Source organism: Spinacia oleracea, chromosome 1, assembly GCF_020520425.1.
Source record: "Spinacia oleracea cultivar Varoflay chromosome 1, BTI_SOV_V1, whole genome shotgun sequence".
Lineage (NCBI taxonomy): Eukaryota > Viridiplantae > Streptophyta > Magnoliopsida > Caryophyllales > Amaranthaceae > Spinacia > Spinacia oleracea.
Window position 1 is genome coordinate 2170870 of NC_079487.1, and position 23531 is coordinate 2194400.

Here is a 23531-nt window from a genome sequence, read left to right on the forward strand (position 1 = left end):
CATCAGCATGCCTCTGCTCAACAAGGCTTAGCTGCTCCGCCAAATCTTCAGTGCGTTTCCTCTCAGCCTCTATCTCCGCCTGAGCCTTGGCCAAGCTCTCCCTAGCTGGACGCAGAGCAACGACCTCACTAGCCAAATTATCCCGCTCCACGGATATGGCCTGAACGTTGGCATTAGCAATGGTAAGGGAAGAAGACGCTCTCTCATTTTCTAAGGTCAGATCCCGAATCTGCCTGTCTCGTTCTTCAAGGAGAGAAAGATGCTCGTCATGTTTCCTCTGATAATAGAAAAAGAAGTCACAGAGCTCCTTCACTGCACCTCCAGCCTAATAAAAAAAAAAAAGTGTTAAAATAAAAACATGCAAAAAACGACTAAGTACAAAACAATAAGGATGTACAAACTTCATACCTCTAACACCTTCTGGCAGGCGTTAGCCCCAGGAGTATAAACACGCTCCAGAGGACGGTCAGCTGGCAACGTCATTCCCTTCAACATCCGATATGCCAACGTCCCACCCTTCTCTGGGAAGCTAGCATACAAGGATTCATTAGCTTTGACATCCCAGTTAGGAACAAAAATGTCGCCGCTAATCGGTGCAGGAGGAAAGAGGGCAGCTAGCTCCGGGTTCACCTCAGGGCGAACATCAAGGATCTCCTTCTCCAAAAACTCGTGGTTTCTGATGTTTACATAAGAAGGGATGGAGGATTCGGGCAACTTCAACTACTCCTCCAAATAAGCAGCAAGAGCAGCAGACGAGGTAGGGAGAGAAGCAGTGCTCTGATTAGCAGGAGCAGAAGCTTGAGCCTGCTCCTGTGAACGAGAGCTCTCCCCAGTGCAAACGCGTTTACCTGGGCGTTGCACAAAAGGAACATCCCGCTCCTCAGCCACAATTTCCACCTGCTCAGAGATAGAAGAATCCACGACCTGATCTGGTTGAGCAGACCGCAATTGGTCTGCAGCTGTTCCAGTCGCGTCAGCAGAAACACTCTCCATCTCAGAGCGAGGCCGGCGTTGACCCGCCACACTACCTCCTCCGCGAGTGGTATGACCACGCCGCGCAGAGGAAGGAGTAGAAGAGGTAGCTCGAGAGGTAGGGGTAGAGCGTGGTGCCGAGATGCCTGCCCCGGTAACTACTCCCGCAGAGCCTCCGCCTCTGCCAGTACGGCTAACCACAGAGCCCCCACCTCTGGCAGGGCGATTAGCAGCAAGACTCCCTCCTCGGGCAGTCCGCCGAGAACTCGCCCTGCGACCACCAACAGCGTCAGCTATGGTACGATAGGCATTGGCAGGGTCCTCTGCCGGTTCGTTGGTCTGTGGGGTCCCATCAGCAGCCAAGCCCAAGGAACTCAAATCAAGATGTTGGTGACCTAGCAGGGCAACATGAAAGTGTCATGATAGTATAAAAAAAAAAAAAAAAAAAAAACTAAGTACAAGACAGAAAAAGTCAAAAGGAAAGAAAAGTATACCGTGGGGATGGGTATTGCACAAGTGCATAGCGGAAAGAACATCATTCCGCAGAATATACATTGACTTAGGTAGCCAATTCCTGGGTGCACGGCCAATATCCTTCCCATTGGCGTCACGTTTGACCACGGAGTCAAACCACTCGTAGGCAGCATCCTCCAAATTATGACCAGCAAGGACCTTTACACCTTCCATTCTGCCATTAGGAGGGACAAAAGTGCGGGGCAGCGGAAAGTCGGCGGGAACTCGGAGCCAGAAGAATCGACCCTTCCAATCCCTCTGCCCGGTAGGATTACCCAGACAAGTCATCTTGCCTCGAGCAGTGTAAGTGGTGAACCAACCAATGCTCCCTTCCTTGTTATCACTGCTTCTAATACAGTGCAGTCGTTTGCATAAAGAGAGAGTCTCAAGGAAGCCTTTGAAACGCACCACCCACAAGTAGCAGACCAGAGTCCGTATAGCAAACGGATGAAGCTGCGCCAGGCAGACATTAAAAGCCTTCAGGAATTTGGCCAAGGTTGGATCCAAGGGAAAGCGCAGCCCAAAGTCCAGATGATATCAATACAACCCAATATGACCTGGGGGAGGAGCAGTAATACGAGCATCATCTGCGGGGACAACCAGCTCATATCAAGGGGGAAAAGCATAAAGCTCCCTTCCAACACCAGGATAATCATGTTGACGAGCTGCTTTGAGCCAGTCCGCATCCGGCGCAACATTTAAGGGACCATATGAAACTTCAGGACTTAAATAATTTTCAGTCGAGCCAACGGGCAGATCTTCCTCGACATACAACGGAAACGGTCGGAGAAGCCCCACCTCCTCGAGAATGGGATTCTCAAGATGATGCTCTGCGTCGCCATAAACACTGCTAGGGCCACTTGCCATTGAAGAACGTCTGCGGTAAACATGCAATGACCCATCAATACCCCCAGTGAAAGGCTCGTCTAGTTGATCAAAACTGTCCAACCAGGCTACTTCGGACAAAGGTTGGATATCTAATCCCACAGGGGCGTTAGGGGGAGGGTTCAGTCGAACCGCCCTGGCCAAATGCTCATGGCGCAGTTCTCTAAGACGCTGACGAAAGGCAGGAGTAGGCCCTGACACAACAGGCGTAGCCCTGCCAACAACGGGGGACCCACCCCCAGAGGAAGAACCACTGGAGATAGATATCACCGCAGGCTCAGAACGAGAAATGACATCATGCATAGACTTAGTCCTATTCTCTGCTATTGTCCTAGCCTCTTCATCAGAGGGTAAAGAGACAGAGGAAGGGGAAGAAGGAGAGTATGGCTCGGAGGAATCACTCATATACCCAGGGCTACTAGGGTTGGCACTATCAGAGGTATCAGACATGTTGACTGAAAGAACAAAAAAAAAGAAAAAAAAAGAAGAAGAATAAACAAAGGGAAGAAGGAGGAAAGTCAAAACAAAAAAGTAGACAAGTACCACAAAATACAAAACGACAGGAAGAAGAACGCAAAACGACATAAAAAATGCAGGAGAAATGGGAAGAAGAGAAAAGCTTCAGAAGTTCAGGAATGGCGAACTCAAAACCACAAAAACACCCAAAAACACACATACCACAAAAAACCATGAAAAATACCAAAACACTCAAATGGACATGCAAAACAAAAGAAAAAAGACATAATGAAGGCAAAAGGAATACTTGGAAGAGAGAAGAAGGAGTCAAAAATTCGACAATGGCGGACTAAAACCCTTGAGCAAAAGTTCGAACCCAGAAAACCTCGATAATCCCAGGAGAAAGCACCACCACCAATGGACGCGCAATCACCGGAATAACACGAAAACACAAGAAAGCAAGGAACTTGGAGTTAGAACACTCTGGAAATGGTGAAATTGAGTTCGAAGCGAAGTGAAGCTAGAAGAGAGTAAGAAGATGAAGAAGGTAAGAAAAAGGAGAGAGAAAAAGAAAATGACTGAAGCCCATATTTAAGGAAAGAAATAAACGGCCAAGATTGGAAGACCCTTCGAGTCACTTACCTGGATGAAGGACACGTGGGGCGCTATAAACCGTGACGGTTTATTTTCCTTTCAAACGCTAACTACAGTAAAACCACGACGGTTTAAAAAAAAAAAAAAAAAAAAGGCAAAGATACATACAGCCAATCGCGCAGGTTATGGCCAGAAAAAGCAGGCCTAACTCCAAGCAGTCAACCCTACTCTTGGGGACTAGTTGTACAGGACGCAGCCAAAAACACAGAAAGAGCAGGCCTAACTCCAAGCAGTCAGCCCTACTCTTGGGGACTAGTTGTACGGAGTAGAAGTAACCTAGCAGATCATCCACGTCACAGCAGACCATCGGACATCTGATAAGACCGATCAAGCAAAGCAACCGCAGGAAGTACCTATTGAAAGTACCACAAGTCCTCAAGAACCGCGCAGACCCTTAGGTCTGCGGGGCAACGACCTGCTAGACGACAACATAGATACGTCGTTAAGCAAAAGGACAAACAACAAGTACATCACTAGCGTACACGCGGCAACATCTGAATAGGCCAAAGTACTGAATAGTACGCCTATAAATACTGTCGTCCCCATTCATTTGCGGACACGTTCAATACAAGTACAATTCTTAACCCTCTCTACTTTCTCTCTCTAGAGCATTATCCCATTTGCTGACTTAGACATCGGAGGGGGTTTCCTCGGTTAAACCCCCGAGGTTAGCTTACGTTCGTTCTGTCTGACAGGGCAACGTCACCAGGCAGGGCTCCCCCAATTCCATACTCGGAACAAAATGGAAAATAAAAATAATCTTAATTAAAAATTAAATTTTCTTTTATACTACGTAGCCAATAATCATGTGATGATTATCCCCTCTAAAAAAAATTAATAATAATGTGATTAGGGTAAATGAATATATAATTTGTTCAGCCGTTATAATTTATCCCCGTTCTCTGTCGTGAGTTTTGTTTGTCACCCAGCGAAGCAATTCTTGAATAGGGTCTACATGATCATCAATCAGTCGTAGGTTCTCAAAGAAACTACATTGGATCATTTCATCGTCTTCCTCTTCCCTGATTGATTACACCATTAAACCATATTCGATCATTTCATCATCTTGCCAGCATCTATCAGTCTTACCGCAACTCTGAAAGCAGCACGCCATTGTTATTACGCATTCGGTTTGCGAAGGTAATCACTAGCCCTAAATCTTTCAATCAAGTTAATTAAGCAGAGTTTTAGAATCATCTTTGAATGCGATATATCTTGCACAATTTACGTCGATGAATACGATTTTCCATTGTTGATTAAATGCATATTAGGTTATTTTATCTTTTAATTTCTTTGTTTCAATTCGTCGTTGTGTTTGAGTAGCAGCATTTTAATGGAATTATGGAGTTCATATTTATTTGGGTTCTTTTTTGTTTAATTGGGGATCATTTATGAAAGATACTACTGTCGTGTTAATTACTACAAATACTTAATTTATTTCAACTAGTACGATTACTGTTAATTTATTTTGACTTGGGATTACGAATATTAAAAAAGATTGAATATGCTTTGCGATTCCCCATATATCTGAGTCTCAATCAATGAAACTTCCTCCTCTTCTTTGTTTCTTTAATTTATTTAGTATAATTTTATGTCAATCAATTTAGCAGTAGGTTATTTTCCAGAATTGGATTGTTGATAAGTATCTATTTTTTGGCAGTATTTGACGCAAAATCATTCCTAGAAAGCACAAAAGAATAAAAGAATAGGGGTGTTGAAGGTGGGAGGTTGGTAGAGATGTCAGCGCCTTATTCACCGTGTGCAGCGTGTAAGTTTCTAAGGAGAAAATGCACTGAAGAATGTGCGTTCGCGCCATACTTTCCTCCTGAGCATCCCCATAGGTTCGCTGATGTGCACAAGGTGTTCGGAGCCAGCAACGTGGCAAAGCTACTCAACGAGCTGGAAGTGACACAACGAGCGAATGCTGCAAATTCGTTAGTCTATGAAGCCGAGGCGAGGCTGCAAGACCCGGTCTATGGCTGTGTGGGCCTTATATCCCTTATGCAGCAGCGGCTTAAGCATATACGGTCTGACCTTTATGTTGCCAAGAAAGAATTATCCACTTACATTGGGCCATCTGCACTTATGCCTATGATTCCGCAAGGTTATGACAACATGCAGCAACAGTCTAATATGGGGCCTATGATGGGTATTCTTACAGGGGTTGCTGGAGGCCCATCTTATGCAGGCCCATCTCATGGGCTTGGTATTCCTACAGAAGGCCCATCTTATGGGGTTGGTATTCCTACAGGGGTTGCTGCAGGCCCATCTCATGGGGCTGGTGGCAGTGGTGGTGGACAGTTGGTGATCAGAGAAGGGCAGCAACAGCAGCAGTTGATTCAGGCTCAGCAGCTGGCGGCATTGTCAGTGAGAGATGAGCAGGAGATGATGATGAGGAACTGGCAACAACAGCAACATCAGTTGATGAGGTTTAATGATAGAGGCGGTGGTGGATATGAGGGAGCGATGGGTGTTGCTGGGTTTAATCAAGTGGGGTCTGCATCAGCTGCTACAGCCCCGTCTTTGGCACTTGGATTGACCACGTTTGATCCTAACGCATACAATCAGATGGGGTCTGCATCACCTTCTTTGGCTCTTGGAGCTACCACGTTTGATCCTAACGCATACAATCAGATGGAGTCTGCATCACCGTCTTTGGCTCTTGGAGTTACCACGCTTGATCCTAATGCATACAGTCAGATGGAGTCTGCATCACCATCTTTGGCACTTGGAGTGACCACGTTTGATCCTAATGCGTACAATCAGATGGGGTCTGCATCACCGTCTTTGGCTCTTGGAGTTACCACTTTTGATCCTAACGTGTATGATCAGATTCAACCACAGAAACAATCGCAGCTAGATGACTCATTAGGGCAGCTGTTATTTGTTGAGCAGCCAGGTACACCACAACAACACCACCACCAGGGACATATAAAACACAAACATAATCCTCAACATCAAAACCTTGTTCAGCATCATCGTCTCCAACATGAAGATGATCCTCAACATCAGCACCTTGTTCAGCATCATTGTCACCAACATGAAGATGATCCTCAACATCAGCACCCTGTTCAGCATCATCGTCACCAACATGAAGATGATCCTCAACATCAAAACCTTGTTCAGCATCATCGTCTCCAACATGAAGATGATCCTCAACATCAGCACCTTGTTCAGCATCATCGTCCCCAACATGAAGATAATCCTCTACATCAGCACCTTCTTCGCCATCATTACCAACATGAAGATAATCCTCAACATCAGCACCTTGCTCACCAACATGATGATAATCCTCAACATCAGCACCTTGCTCACCATCATCACCAACATGATGATAATCCTCAACATCAACACCTTGTTCACCCTCATCATCAATATGAAGATAATCCACAGCCACAACTGCAACGACCTGGAAGCGAAGAGGATAGGAGTGTTGGTCCAGCTTGTTAGATAGTAGAGATACCCATTTTTTGGAGTTGATTTGGTTTTGTTTCACAAAATTCAGTCTCAAGGTAAACTCTAAACTCCATTAAGCTTGTTTATGTAAGTATTTGTGAAGCTTAACTTAATGGTTGTTTATGTTAATATTTAATTATGTGTTGTTTGGTTTTTGTATTGTGGTTGCAGGGGGATTGGATGCATAGGATTAAATGCGTGCAGTAGTATAATATAGCAATGGACAGTAGAAACAGAGGTGAAAAAAGAGATCTTAGACATTAGTCATCTGAATTTTTGTAAGGCTTTTGTGTGTGTGTTTTTTTTGTTGTTTTAGTTTTGTAAATTTGATTAGCATGTTTCGGAGAGAGACGAGCTTTCTTCAATTCAAGGAATGTATAAATATTGAGTAGAGTTATCGATCTCTTTCCCTTTCTGTTTCTGTTTCTCTGGTGAAATTATAATATGATAAACTTACATGTTCGATTTATGCACATGGTTGCAGTTGCACAATATATCTCAGAACCTAATACGAATATTGAATGCTAAGGTTAAGGTTTACCACTGCAACTGTGGGATGCTAAACTTAATTAATTTTAAGTAAGTTTGAGTAATCAGTAGTCAGTAATCGTCAGAAGGTTCAATAACAGTATAAATATGGAAAGACTAATCCACACACTTCTCAATTCAATTGCATTTTTTAAACTTCTTTTTTTTTTGTTAGTACGGAGGATTTAGGATTAAAAAGATTTTCTCATTTGGATTTGGGCGTACCTATATGCCTTTTCCTCACTTTTCAATAAACATCTTCGAACATTGATATTTTGAAGCTACACATCCATACAACTTTGTTAAGAAAAAAATTGACCATGTACAAATATCAAAAATAGAAACGACTACAATCATAAATTTTTTTAAAAATATTTAAAACAGAAACGAAACGCGTATTGCATTCATAATTTTTTTTAATCACATAAGATTTTTCCAGCTTTGGTCGTTGGATAGTCCGGTTACTCATACCCTATTATTAGATTTTTCCAGCTTTGGTCGTTGGATAGTTCGGTTACTCATACCCTATTATTATTATTATTTTTATCTATACCCATTTCGTATTCGGGCCTTTAGGATCGAAAATTACAAAGACCCTTATTCAGATCATGAGATTCTAAAATGAGTCTGGAATGAATAGAGGCCATGATCCCAATGTTTATTACTCTGTATGTTTTTATTTTGTAGGGAAACGTTAGAGTTAGATACTTGGAAATCAAATTCCGCCAAAGTTATATATTAACGTACCTTTGGGAAAATAGTTCCATTCCAACGTATAAGTTGAGAACTACCCTTGATTAGTATCTCATCTCATCACAAGATGGAGCTACGGTGTTCCCAATGTTCATTATCTAATTCAAACCAAAAATCATCTATAGTAGTACTACGTATGTATTAGTCAAATTTTAGAGATATTTTTCTCGTATTAACGTAGAGTGTTATTATCCTAGCTTGCACGTGCAATGCGTTCTTTGATAAAGAAAATATACCAAGTATATTTCTGTAATTCTTTTAATTAAGAAGAATTAAAGTTCAAGTAGATTTGTTTCAGCAAGTGTTGAATAAATAATAACACGTTTTCTTTTCTTTGCTTTTCAAACAAGTTAAATTAGAAGCTTCTCTTATCCTATAATATGATTTACTCCGTACTTCGTATGGAATTAATATTAGAAGCTTCTCTTATCATACTCCGCATTATTTGCGTTAATCATACGTCAACACTAACCTCCTATTCTCTAATATAAATATACTACTATTCATCTAGCTATCATTATTGTACGTAACACTCTACCTAAACCCTAAACCCTAAACCCTAAACCCTAAACCCTAGCTATCATCTTCAATATAATTAATTATGGCTATCTCACTAAACACAAATCCAGATTGTAATCCATCGATTCCAATGGCAGGTTTCGTGTTTCAACCTTCAATTAACGACATCTTTTCTCACTTCCTTCCAAAAAGACTTATGGGACAACAAATATTACCACCTCCTTATGATGGTTATGTTCGTGATATCGACATTTACTCCAACTTATCACCTAAACAACTATTTGATCATTATCATAATAATAATCAAGGTTTCTTATTCGAAGATGATAAAGAATTTTACTTGTTTACAACCTTGAAGAAAAAATCTAAAAACAAGTACATTAGAACTGCTGGTCTTGGTACTTGGTCTGAGGAGAAACCAGACCCTTGTTTCTTGAACATTCAAGGAGAAGATGTTTTTGTTGGTAAGAAAAAGTTGTTCAAGTTCAAGTATCCTTTAAAGAAAGAGGAACAAAAAACACAACAACAAGTACGTCGTCGTAAATCAAGAAAACAAGATGAGGCCGCCGCCGTCGCCACCGCCAATGAAGCGGCCGTTGCTGCTGCCTTCGCCGCCGAAACCGGAGCTTCTTGGATCATGCATGAATACTCCATGAAGAAAAGTTACATTATCTACTTACTCAACAAGCACTGCATTGATGTTACTACCGTTAATATTCAACAAGTAAGATCCTATATCCCTCTCGCATATATACTTTCTAATCTAATTATCAATTATTATTAGGGCATTGAGATCCATCGATGTTAAATAAATATATTTATCCATGCATCTTTGATTATTGCTAGTTCAATTCATTCCTGAATAATTGTCTTTATTTTGTTTTAATTCATTAATTTAAGTTGACCATTAATTAATATTGATCTCTTATTGTTATAGAATTATAAATCGGTGATTAGGTTTACATACAAACTAGTTTTTAACCGGGTAAATTTTTAAGCAAATTTATATAATATACTTTGATATAGAAGTTGAAAGCCGGAATGAAAACTGATCTATTCATTCTAAAAATGATTAAATAGGATGTTATGAACATAAATAACATTAATGAAAAACATATGGAGAGTCATGTAATTATAAAAAAAAAATCTTCAAAATAAATTAAGATTTCAAGTGCAAATCAATTAGAAAAAAAAAATAGAGATTTTAAAGAGTGGACACGTGACAAGTAAAACATTGTGTTTTAAAAATATTAGTATAGATTTATGGGTATATTTTTTTTGTAACTTTTATGAATATATTTTTAGTAATCATATATATATAGCCATATAGGTCAATTAATGTTGGTTCTTGTAAAGCGAAGATGACAGTTATTTAGGATTAATTTCATTAGTTCATGCTAGAAATTAATACTATATTTACGCGTGTATATGTATTTTATATATTAACCTGTGTTTTTTATTTATTTATGATGCAGCTAAAGAGAATTGTATACTGTCACATTCACAAGAAAGTGGATAAGCAATTTAAGCAAAGGAAACAAATCCAATGCCTTAAAACAACACCAACAACAACACTACCAACAACAACACCAGCAACAACACCAGCAACACCACCACCACCAACAACAACAACAACAACAACAACAACGGCCAATTATGTTGTTCCTCCTTGCGCAAGTACTGATGGCCATGAATTTCAGTTGAACGAGCAAGACGTGGGCGATGATGATGAGTTTCACAAGGATATGATGAATATGTTAACATTTGATGATGGCCATGAACTTGAGTTAAACAACCAAGATGATGATGATGAGTTTCATAGGGATATAATGAACATGTTAACATTTGATGATGGCGACATGGAATTAATGCTTCTTCCTCCAACAACAACAACAACAACAACAACAACAACAACAACAACAACAACAACTGCTGCTGCAATCACGACTGATGATCCCTTCATTCAATCAAACAACAACTTTCAAGTTGCTGCTGCTGCTGACGATGATGATGGTGATATTCAAACTTCAAAGTGTACTGAAGCACATGTTCACAACCGGATAACAAACTTATTACTACATGATATATAATTATACAATTATATATGCTGCTGATAATACATGATATCGATATGATATTCAAAGTGTAAGTTACTTTTCAAGTTACATTATAGTGTACGTGGATGTCCTTGGGTATTGGGGAGGCCCTTCCTAGAAGGTAAGCCCCGCCCCAGGGATATTATTATTATTATTATTATTATGTACCTATTCTTCTTAATTCAATTCAATTCTTTTTTCTTTTTTCTTTTTTCTTTTTTCTTTGCTTCGATTCATTATTAATAATTGTTTTAAATGTACGTATACGTACGGATTGAAATGTGTAATTAGAATTATAGTAGTTGATCGAATATATATACTGTTTTCTAATTTAATTTATTGTTACAATGTTTTGACTTTCATACTCGTCATAAATTAATACAGGCCGTTTTTTATTCTCCAATCTCTATAAATTAAACCATGTAAACATACCTTAATTAAGTTCTACTTACATTAAACTTGTCCTACAACTTAACTGATTGATCGAGGATGAGAATTGAAAAAGAATAAAACCAATCTTGTATTATAGCTAGTGCAAGAAACAAAAATTGTTATAAAAAAAAAAAAAGTTAATTTTTACTCCGATATACAACATGTATTGTAAACCACGTTTAAATAAGAACTAGTTTTGAAGCCCGTGCGATACACGGGTTTGTTTTATTTTTTCTTTTTAGTAAAGGTTTTGTATTTATGTTATGAGGTTGCGTTACGGTGAATGGATGGTGTCGTTTTGTGGTTTTTTCTTAAGACAATTAATAACTATTAACAACTACAGAGTAATAATTATGTTAATATGTAAATATTGCATTAGAGTTCGTGCAAATAGTAACTCTAAAGATCTTCTTGAAACGGAGGTAGTTTATAAATATAGCAGGTGATATATATGAGTTTTATTTTAACTCAATAATTTAATAGAATCCGTGAATCGCATGGGGCTAAAAATAGAAAACTTTGTCGCGCTGTTTTACGGTTAAAAGCAGTGATTTTAACTTTAAAAACGAATTCTCTCCCTATGATATTTTCAATCAGTTTTGGTATTTGTGTATCATCCTCATTGTCGCTATCGTCATCTTTTTCATTAGCCTGCAAAGATTAGTTGAAGATTAGTTGATAATAAGGGGAAAATTTTAAAACAATGTTTTAAAACAAAATTTTATCTAATTAAGAATAGGAGAATAACCTTTTCATAGATATGAGCCTCAAAAAGAGCACTTGCGTCTTGTCCAATTAAATTCTTAGCTACTTCATCAAATAAAACAAATATTGTTGATCCAGTGTGATCATCAACTCCAAGTTCTATACGGTACCTGATATTTTTTGGGTTTTTTAAACAAAATTTATTGAATAAAAAATAACAGTTAAATAAAAAAAAAGATAAAAAAATGTATAGAGTATAGAATATAAACCTTGGTATTGGCCTTTCAATAGATTTCTCGCAAGTGATGCAATAAAAGTCTTTTAATCTTGGAGTGACGCGTTTTTTACAACCCGGGTATGAGATATAATACCAGCTATTTTCACCCATGATTTTAGTAACTTTAGTCTTACAGTAGAAGATTAAATCCTATAAATATTCACAAATAATAAAGTTAAGTTAGATCGGGTTTAACATAAAAACATGGTTAATGTACAAAATATTAAATACCTTTTCAACAGTTTTTTGGATATGATCGATGAGAGTAGAGATACCAATTGTTTTAGAGATAATTTCTTCTGGTGTCACACCAGTACGCTGTACTTCAAGTTGTCCAATAGTTGTAGTTTCTAATTTTTCACTATAACAACAATAATCTAATATATATATATATAAAGGAGGCATATTTGCTGAAATATTAGAGCGCCACATAGGATTACTATTGGTTTCGACCAATGAAAAATAAGATTTCTAATTTATTTTTGAATTAAAAAAATCGATTGCCACATAATAATTAATTAGGTGCCACGTAGATATTTTAATTAATTAATTACTAATATATAAAACTCCATCTAAAATCAAACACTCTAATAATATAATTAAAAAATAAATCTAAAATAAAATTCATCCAAAATCAAATACTAATCTAAAATAAAATAAATAAAATTCAATTTAAAATCAAACATTAATCCAATATTAGAGCGCCACGTGGGAAATCTAATGGTTTCGGCCAATGAAAAATAAGATTTCACACTTAACTTTGAATTAAAAAAGTCGAGTGCCATATAGATAAATAATTAAGTGCCGCGTAGATATTTTTATTAATTAATTATTAATATTACGCATATACAATTTCATCCAAAAACAAACACTCTCATAATTATAAATAAAAAATATATAATGAAATTCAGTGCAAAATAAAAAAATAATCTAATCTAATATGTTAAAGTAACTATATACATAGAATTTTTATTTAAACATAATAATTTAATAGAATCCGTGAATCGCACGGGCTAAAATCAAGTATATAATATAAGAAAACATATTATTAAGATATAAACATTTGATTATACGATTCCTTTCTAATATTCTACTAATTAGCATCTCTAATGTCGGTTTTTTGATTTTATTTGATGGTTTTGATTTGTGCTGCATACTCGTGCGTGATTGTGTCCTTGGAAAAACTAATGACCCTAATCTGAAAAATTAACGATGGCTGCTAGCTCAGTGGGTCAAATTCTGGAAAGTTGAGAAGGAGACTTAGGTAGGACAAAAACCTCATTGGTGGCAGGGTTGTATACATGATAAGTATGAGTATCGAGGACGCTAAGCATCAAGCCACGGTGCATGTTCCATAACTGGTACTTTTTGGCATTTGAGATCCAACCGCCAAATTTTATGGTTAAGTTACCCCCGAATAAATACGTTTAATTTTGAAATTCATTAGCTTATTAAGTGTAGCAGATATATATGAACTATACCTCCATATGTCTTTCAATTTACGAACCTTCGGAACATCAAGATTTATATATATCTTGGTTGATGGTGAAGTGATTAGATTAATTTTACCTGTATAAAATAAAATAAAAAAAAAAAAAAAGTTCGTAAAATAATTTTTAAGAAATAATGTGTGATACCAATACTTACCTAAAAATTATTTTACCATGGTAGACGTAACAACTATAGCAAAAGGCTTAGTAGAATCACCAAGTTGGGTTTTTTGTTGGAAATATTCAGCAAAACAGTTGCTCCAAATTTTTAATTGGGCTCGTTGTCCCCTGCAATGATGTAGATAAGAAAACTAAATAAATAATAACATCATAAATAATATATTTAATTAACTCTACAGAAGAAAAAAAAAAAAAAGTACCATTGGTCTTCTATTTCGATAGAATCTCCAACATCATTCACAACCATACCAACTACATCTAAAAAGAGAAAAAAAAAAACAACAAAGGAAAAAAAGACAAAGTATTTAGCAAAATTGTTTCACAATAACTGAAATAAACTTTAGTACGGAATAAATAACAAAATCATACATACCAGGAAGTGAGTAGTTTTTAACAAACTTATTCAAGTGTTGTAACTGTACACAATCAAATCGATGCATTGGGATCTTATCTATATTCCCAACGGCCCTAACAACGGTATTTTGAAAAAATTGTATCATTATTTTATTGTCGCCAACAATACGATATTGTTCCTTATTAGGTTGGACCGAAAAATATCTGATTGTATAGATTTTTCCCTCAGTCAATTTTGGACGAAAGTGTTGGACAAAATTTGATTTGATTGAGGCATGCACATAAATGATAAATAATAAATAATACACCTTTTGTTCTTGGTTATTAGTCCTGCTTGAAAACTTGACACTATTCATAATTGAAAAGAATATTCTAATTTCTTTTCTATACATATTTCAAAACATATTCATGTTAGATCTTGTTTTATTCGTCTATTGTATAGATTTTTCCCTCAGTTAATTTTGGACGAAAGTGTTAGACAAAATTTGATTTGATTGAGGCATGCACATAATCACCCTGCAGTTAAATGATAACATTATAAGTTAATTTAGGAAGTTTATTTTAAAATCATAAAGTAAATATTAGAAGAATTATATACCTCTTCGTCGATGAGCACCATGTCCAAACTAATTAAACTATTTTGTTTGCGGAAATTTACCACATCAATTAAGCGCGAAACACGAACTTTTATTTTCCAGTCGTTCCTACTCGAATTTAAATCATGGATCAAAGAAGTAGCGGCCATTGATAACCAAACTTAAAAGTGAAAGATGTGATTGTGTATGAGTTATGAATTGAACAATACGACTAATTTATAGGATTTGAATATGATTAGAACTTCCAATTTATATCTTAAAAAATTGTAGTGTATTAGTGTTAATAGGTAACTTGGATTCGTGAATTGATACATAGAACCGTATGGATTCATCAATTGATACATAGAGCCGTATGGATTCATCTATATCATCTAGGACACCTATCATCTATAGGATAGTTTTTTTTTATTGGTAAGTATCATATAGGACAACACTCCGTATTATGATAACACATTACGTTACTAACAAAGGTTCACCAAATTAATTTCTTTTTTTTTAATTAAAACTTAGATATATATATATCCACGTGGCATCTACTTAATTATCTACGTGGCAAACGATTTTTTTTATTCAAAAATAAATTAAGAATCTTATTTTTCATTGGCCGAAACCATTGATACATAGAGCCGTATGGATTCATCTATATCATCTAGGACACCTATCATCTATAGGATAGTTTTTTTTTTATTGGTAAGTATCATATAGGACAACACTCCGTATTATGATAACACATTACGTTACTAACAAAGGTTCACCAAATTAATTTCTTTTTTTTTTAATTAAAACTTAGATATATATATATCCACGTGGCATCTACTTAATTATTTACGTGGCAAACGATTTTTTTTATTCAAAAATAAATTAAGAATCTTATTTTTCATTGGCCGAAACCATTAGTAATCCTATGTGGCGCTCTAATAATTCAGCAAACATGCCTCCTTTATATATATATATTAGATTTGAGTATATTGTTGCTTTGTCAAGTTTACTTGTTATAATAAGATAGTATACAATTATATTTTATGCAATTTGGCTTGGACATATATAATTCTCTTTTTTTTTGGTAAAAATGTGAAGTTGTTATTTTACCAAGTATATATATAAGAGGTTTTTCATGAGGTTTGTTTTATGATTTTGAGGTTTTTATACAAATCTTACTATTGCGCTAGTCCAAATAATTTTAAGAGAGGTTACTAAAAACAGACTGTCAAATATTGTGTAATCTCGTACTATTCTCATTAATCACACACGTATATATAGTACAACTCAGTTACCTAAACCCTAGTTACACATTAGGTAACATACCATAGTTAGGACTCTACAGAATATTCACAGAATAATATCTAATATCTTAACATATCTTAACATCCCCCTCAAGGTGGAGCATGTAGGTCTCGAATGCCCATCTTGTTCAAAAAAAACTCAAATTGCGCCTTCCCCGACGCTTTGGTGAAGATATCTGCTAACTGAACCTTCGTCGACACGTACGACGGACTGATGATCCCTTCCTTGATTGCATCTCGAATGAAATGACAATCTGACTCGATGTGTTTTGTCCTTTCATGGAACACCGGATTCTGTGCAATATGCAACGCAGACTGACTGTCGCAATACATCCTCATGCCTTGGTCGTGTGTCACCCCCAAGTCGCGTAGTAGTTGTTTCAACCACTTCAACTCACACGTCAGAGCTGCCATCGACCGATATTCTGCCTCAGCAGACGACCGAGAAACAGTATGTTGTTTCTTGGTCTTCCAAGAAACTGGCGACATACCAAGTGACACAAACCATCCAGTCACCGACCGACGCGTCATTGGACACCCTGCCCAATCCGAGTCGCACCACCCCTCCAACTGCAACGCGCTGTCCGACCGAAGCAATATACCTTGACCCGGACACTTCTTCAAGTATCTCACTACTCGCAAAGCTGCTTCCCAATGTGCCTCCTTTGGTGCTTGCATAAATTGAGATAGGACATGTACAGAGTAGGCAACGTCTGGTCGCGTGACAGCCAAATAAACCAGACGTCCGATCAGACGCCTATACTGCTCACCGTCCGACAGGTCTGGCCCGTCTGCCAATTCCAACCTATGATTCTGTTCCATGGGAAAGTCCACAGGCTTTGCTCCCAACAATCCGGCCTCTGAGATGATGTCGAGGGCATATTTTCTCTGACATACATAGAACCCTTGACTACTTCGTGCCACCTCTAACCCAAGGAAGTACTTCAGAGCCCCGAGGTCTTTCATTTTAAAACACTCCTTCAAGTATGCCTTAAAACTCTCAAGCGCAAACTTGTTATTGCCTGCGATAATCATGTCGTCCACATAAATGAGCACGCTCAGCTGCAACGTACCTTTAGACAGAGTAAAGAGCGAATAATCGGACAGCGACTGTCGAAAGCCATAGTGTGTCAATGCTGTCGACAACTTCTGGAACCAACATCTAGGTGCTTGTTTCAACCCATACAACGACTTTCTCATTCGACACACCTTGTCAAAGTGATTCTTCTGGAATCCAGGAGGAATCTTCATATAGATCTCTTCCTCCAAGTCACCGTGCAAGAACGCATTGTGTACGTCCATCTGATGCACGTCCCACTGTTTGACAGCTGCGACAGCTAGAAAAGTTCGGACTGTCGCCATCTTCGCAACGGGAGCGAATGTCTCATTATATTCCAACCCTTCCTCCTGATGATTCCCTAAACATACCAATCGAGCCTTCAGTCTCAACAAATTCCCATCCTCATCACGCTTCTCAGTATACACCCATTTACTCCCCAGTGCTTTCTTCCCTTCCGGCAAATTTTCCAACGTCCATGTCCCCTGTTCCTCCAACGCGTCGATTTCAGCAGCCATTGCCTGACGCCACCCCTCATGTTGCATCGCTTGTTTAAAACTCTTAGGAACTTGCCCTTCTTGCAATGCTTCTATATAATGCCTGTGCTTTGACGAAAAACGCTCATAATTAACAAAATATGTGATATGATAAGGAGTACCTGAGGGTGGTGACGCCGTAAGTGTTTTGTCGGAAGTACTATATTTTTCCCGTATTGTATGTATCACACAATCTTTCAGCTTTGTCGACGGAAACTTCACACGCTTCCCTCTTCCTAACTCCGTATCCTCCACACACTGCCTTGTCTCACTCTCATCACTACCCGTCGCCTCATCTACACCTGAGACGACGTCTGATTCACCTCGACTAGGTGTATCATGTTTTTCCTCCCTCACAGTCGACAAGACCTCCTCCGTGTCACCCGCAGGCGACGACACCTCCTCTGTGGCACCTGCAGGTGACGACACTTCCTCATTGTCACCTGCAGGCGACACCTCCTGAGTACATCCAGTCCCACTCTCATCCAAACCCCACTGGTCAAGCACCCCACCACCATCATGCATTGCAGGCAACATAGTCGACGTGTCTGCGAATGGAAACGTCCGTTCATGAAATTTTACATCCCTTGAGACAAAGAACTCGTGTGTCTCCAGGTCGTACAGTTGCCATCCCTTCCTGCCAAACGGGTAACCCAGAAACACACATTTGCGACCACGAGACGCAAACTTATCCCCTTTACTCCGGAGATTATACGCATAACACAGACACCCAAATACCCGGATAGACACATACGATGGTGGTTTTCCAAATAACATCTCATAAGGGGTTTTATTGTCAAGGACCGGTGTAGGTGTACGATTGATCAAGTGACAAGCAGCCAGAATACATTCCCCCCAAAATTTTATAGGAAGATTCCCTTGAAACCGTAACGCTCTCCCAACATTCAAAATATGTTGGTGCTTCCTCTCGACTCTCCCATTCTGTTGAGGTGTCCCATCACATGACGACTCAAACAGAATCCCATTTTTAAAGAAATAACCTTGCAAACAATTAAACTCAGTACCATTGTCACTGCGAATAACTCTCAGGGATCGATTAAACTGACATTTAATCATGGCAACAAAATTAAGAAACGACGTTTCAACTTCCATTTTATTGCACAATAAATAAATCCACACACCCCTAGAATAATCATCCACAATGGTAAGAAAATACTTCGCCCCACTCGACGAGGGTGTTTTGTAAGGCCCCCATAAATCAAGATGAACAAGGTCGAATGGGCGACTTGCACGACTATCACTATTTGGAAAACTCTCCCTACATTGTTTCGCCCGTGGGCATACATCACAAATGTTTTTATTCTTCCTAATCTTATGACTCACAGGAGGAAGTAACTGCAACACCTTTTCCGACGGATGCCCCATACGTTGGTGCCACAAGTCGACCACACACTCCACTGCTAGCACACGAACCCTTGGAGCCCCACGGAAAAAATATAGTCCTTCCTGTCGATCACCCACGCCAATCACCATCCTCGTCGAGCGGTCCTGAAGAACACACATTTTGTTAGTAAATTGAGCAGCACAATGTAATTCGTCACTTAATTGAGTTACAGAAATTAAATTGCAGTTCAATTTAGGCACAAATAGAACGTTATCGAGCACGAAACCATCCTCCAAGACCACCGAACCATATTGATTTGAATTTGCAGGTTGACCATCTGGTAACACAACTTATTGATTACTCGATGTTTTGATATTTCTCAGAATTGAAATATCACCCGTCACATGACGTGAGGCCCCACTGTCAACAATCCATCGTAAATCAAGATTACCTTGCAACTTGTTTGGTGGTCGTGATAAGATGTCAACAATTTGCTGGACTTGCTCCTTCGTCACACCAACAAGCTCATGATTGGTTGTCGTCACTGCTCCCTGCGATCCGCTTCCACTCGTCACAGTGGTTGTCGCCCCTCCTGTGGTATTACTCACGGCATTGACGCGAGCGACACCACTGGTCGACGACGCTGCCCCACGAGCTCCTCTGCCTCCTCTAATCGACGTCCTGCCTTCTCGACCAGGCCCTCTACCACCTCGTTTCTTCTCATCCCACCATTCGGGAAAACCAATCAGCTGATAACAAGTTTCTTCCTCATGACCCTCACGATTGCAATGACCACAAAATCTGTCACTCGTATCTCCCGACCTCGACCGACCCTTAGTCTCGACCTTGAACGCCATGACACTCTCCTTACCTCTCGTTGCCTTGGCGCGCATGGTCTCGGTATTCATAACCGTCTGGTATGCCTCGTCGAGGCCTGGCAACGGCGATCTTGCTAACAGTTGTGCACGAATGGCTTCATAGTGATCGTCTAGGCCAATTAAGAAATAGTGCAGACGATCTTCATCATGAATGTCCCCCACCTGCTTCGCTATGTTGCACGTGCAACCCGCACATATACACCTTGGAACTCGTGCATACTGTACGTACTCCTTCCATACCTTCGACAAGCGGCCATAGTACTCCATGACGCCCTCAGACGTGCCCTGCTTGCAGCCACTCAGAGCCATCTTAATATGGCAGACCCTAGTGCCCGACACGACGCAGTACCGCGTCCTCAAATGACACCACAACTCGTGAGCAATATCAAAATCTTCCAGATTCGAACGCAAACTCTCGTCTATGGTGTTTGTGATCCAAGACACCACCATCGAATTGACCGCAATCCAATGTTTCATCTTCGTTGCGTCCGTAATGGGTTCCTTCACAGAACCATCAAGAAATCCAAATTTGAATTTTGAAATCATCGAGCGACGAACGGCTTTGGCCCATTCATCGTAGTTCGATGCTCCTCTTAGTTTCACAGGGGTGATAACAATACCGGGACCGTCGCCTGACCCGAGATAGTAGTCTAGGTCGACGGCGGCGGCGATGACCTTTGGTGGTGCCTCCTCATCGGAACTCATGGTGATACTTAAGGAATTGTTAACTCCTAATCTCGATACTCAACAAGCGAAGAAATTCGTTGTTCTCAATACTCGGCTACACTCTCTCAAATTATTGCGGAAAAAAAATCTAGGATTTTTAACCTAGGCTCATGATACCATGTCAAATATTGTGTAATCTGGTACTATTCTCATTAATCACACACGTATATATAGTACAACTCAGTTACCTAAACCCTAGGTACACATTAGGTAACATACCATAGTTAGGACTCTACAGAATATTCACAGAATAATATCTAATATCTTAACACAGACCTATTTGCATCTCATAAAGTAAAATAATATTTTATTTGTTATATGAGTTGGATGATATATTCGTGCGTCCCGACAAAAAACTTTAAATAAGTTTGTCATCGTGAGCATAATATAATGTTTGTGAATAATGATGTGGCATAGAAATAAACCTGTGAAGGTTTGCTCTGTTGCTATTGACCCCCAAGGAAGTAAGGGATCGAAACACACCAAGGCCAAACAACTTAGTCTTAACAACTAGCTTCTCACCCCATTTACAATTGATCAGTCCAACTTCTATCTACACCACTAATAATCTGTACTGCTCTATTTTACAAAAAAAATAACATCTCTAAGAATTATATCGACACCAAGTATAAGTTTTAGCAATCGAATAGTTATTACTAATATCCCACCTTCTGCAGTCAAATACTGTGAAACTCTACTTGATCAAGCTCTGACTTCTGAGTTGATTTATATTTATGGAACAAATTAAAAAAAGAGAAAAGGAAAGTAAAACAAATTGTCATATATATTTATAACTCGAATGATGGAACATTGAATACAAAAGGCCAGGTTAAAAATGAGAACTAGTACTTGGTCCCACAATGTACAAATAGCTTCTTCCACAGGAAACTAAACCATGCCTTTCTGACAACCTCTTTATTTACATTTTCATCTTGTTTCTTTTCCATATCTTGATTTTGTTTACATTTTGTTACCATGGATAATGCAGGATCTTGTTTTCCTGATGTCAGAATCTCAGAAGTAGTAGTAAGTAGTAGTTCTTGGGTTTGTAAATTTTGATCAGACGAGGTAGTAGGCAAACACTTGCATGAACACAACAACTCTGTCAAAGATGGACTGCATCTGGGACTGGGTATGCTTAAACCAGTTGTGGTAGACGCGAGAAACGGTTCCTGCAACAGATCAATTGCTGATAGTCTCTCTGAAACTGGAGCCAAACACTTATCAATAAACTCCTTAACTTGAGGATCACTCACTTTGCTGAGTGCTTCAGGCTTAATTCCTGAACTAACCTTCTTGTAAACCTGTGCTGAATTACTACATTCACTATAAGGTTTCTCACAAGTTATCATCTGCAACATACACATACCAAAAGAATAAACATCCACTAATTGATTATACTCTTCTTCATACAACTCTGGTGCCATAAATTCAGGGGTTCCAGTAACACTTTGTGCAGTAGCATGTTCTAAGACTGTTGCAAGTCCTAAATCTCCTATTTTAACCTTGCCTGAATTACCATTCACAAACAAATTCTCACACTTGAGATCCCTGTGAACAATTGGTGGATTATGACTGTGAAGATAGTGTAAACCTTTTAGGATTTGTCTAGCCCAATTCTTGATTGCCTTCCTGTTATTATCAAATCCAATACCATTGTGTTTCTTCCTGTATTGTCTCAAATCCCCAGATGTGAAGAACTCGGTTATCATGTTAATGGTCTTGTTGTTGTTATCGACCCATGAATGGTAACATCTGATTATGTTTTCGTGTTTCAAAGACTTCAAAAGATTGGCTTCAGAATACAATCTGTTGAGCTGTTTCTCTGATTTCAGAATTTCTTCAGATAACTTGACTTTATTCCATGCTATTTCAATCCCATTGTCTTCATCAAATCCCTTGTAAACAATTTTATAGGCTCCTTCACCCAAGATTTCTTTGTACCTTACATATCTCCCTGTTGGGTCTCTCTCTACCTCCTCCAAATCATCAGAAGACATCGAAGAAACCTTGATTTTGATCGAATTTTGTTTGATTTTTTATTGAGTTTTGGACGAATTGAAGATCATGAAAGCTTGGTTGCTGATTCAGTGAAAGCTTCACATGCTACAGAGAAAGAATTGAATGGAAATCTAAAAAGATCAGTGTTTGATGAAATTGTTTGGTTTTCAAAACAAAAAAAATCCATGGATATTACTAAAATAAATTGTTGCCTCCAGAGAAATTTTGTTAATTAGGGTTTAAGTTTTGGGTAATGAATAAATCACGCAGTTTCTGTTTGCCGTAGGTTGCTAAATTTCTGTTTTATTTTGTGTGTTAGTTTCCTATACGGATACGGATACGGGTTTGGGTATCCTTAATCCTTATGGAGTATTTAAGATGACCCTAGATGATATACGGGAAAAAATTATAATTTTACACGTGAAGCCCTAAAGCTCTTGATAACATGCAGTAGGAGTATGAGAGTATATATCAGTAATTATATAAGACCTAAATAATGAAAAATTGAAAATACCATATTGTCCTTTAGATATACAAGTACCCTAATACTATAACTAAAGTGCTTTGCCTCCTAGTTCATGTCAAACTTAAACTAAAGCATGATTTGAAACTTGGTAAAAAGAAAATCTATATGATCCAGGATTATGTTCATGGGGATGTTCGCACTTGGTGTCGATCCTACCGCAACCTTCCTTTTATCAGGTTGGGAATGGCGATGAGAGACGGATTTTTTTTTTAACACAAAATGATGATATATATTAATTAATTAGGGTAGGAGAACCGAAAAACATTCTCACTAAGTGAGGGAGAGAGTCTGTTACCTTCAAAATTCCAACCCT

General features: G+C 38.5%; 3 protein-coding genes across 3 annotated transcripts; 2 read left to right on the forward strand and 1 right to left on the reverse strand.

The window, feature by feature from the left end:
• Positions 1 to 4329: 4329 nt before the first annotated feature.
• LOC110800887 (uncharacterized) lies at positions 4330 to 7405 on the forward strand. Its single transcript, XM_056834947.1, has 3 exons — positions 4330 to 4620; positions 5141 to 6992; positions 7108 to 7405. The coding sequence occupies exon 2, from the start codon at positions 5218 to 5220 to the stop codon at positions 6928 to 6930; it is 1713 nt and encodes a 570-aa protein (XP_056690925.1). The 5' UTR covers positions 4330 to 4620; positions 5141 to 5217; the 3' UTR covers positions 6931 to 6992; positions 7108 to 7405.
• Positions 7406 to 8755: 1350 nt separating this feature from the next.
• LOC130465692 (uncharacterized) lies at positions 8756 to 11236 on the forward strand. The gene is made up of 2 exons (XM_056834561.1): positions 8756 to 9460; positions 10212 to 11236. The coding sequence occupies exons 1-2, from the start codon at positions 8819 to 8821 to the stop codon at positions 10824 to 10826; spliced, it is 1257 nt and encodes a 418-aa protein (XP_056690539.1). The 5' UTR covers positions 8756 to 8818; the 3' UTR covers positions 10827 to 11236.
• A 10217-nt stretch (positions 11237 to 21453) lies between these two features.
• Positions 21454 to 23093, reverse strand: LOC110800886 (serine/threonine-protein kinase WNK8-like). Its single transcript, XM_022006212.2, has one exon. The coding sequence runs from the start codon at positions 22689 to 22691 to the stop codon at positions 21534 to 21536; it is 1158 nt and encodes a 385-aa protein (XP_021861904.1). The 5' UTR covers positions 22692 to 23093; the 3' UTR covers positions 21454 to 21533.
• Between the last annotated feature and the right edge of the window lie 438 nt (positions 23094 to 23531).

Excerpts from the sequence above, each read along its gene's own strand:
- LOC110800887 (XM_056834947.1), top strand. The coding sequence starts at position 5,218 with ATGTCAGCGCCTTATTCACCGTGTGCAGCGTGTAAGTTTCTAAGGAGA.
- LOC130465692 (XM_056834561.1), top strand. The coding sequence starts at position 8,819 with ATGGCTATCTCACTAAACACAAATCCAGATTGTAATCCATCGATTCCA. Across the intron at positions 9,461-10,211 it reads CTACCGTTAATATTCAACAA|CTAAAGAGAATTGTATACTG; the intron begins GTAAGATCCTAT and ends TTTATGATGCAG.
- LOC110800886 (XM_022006212.2), bottom strand. The coding sequence starts at position 22,691 with ATGTCTTCTGATGATTTGGAGGAGGTAGAGAGAGACCCAACAGGGAGA.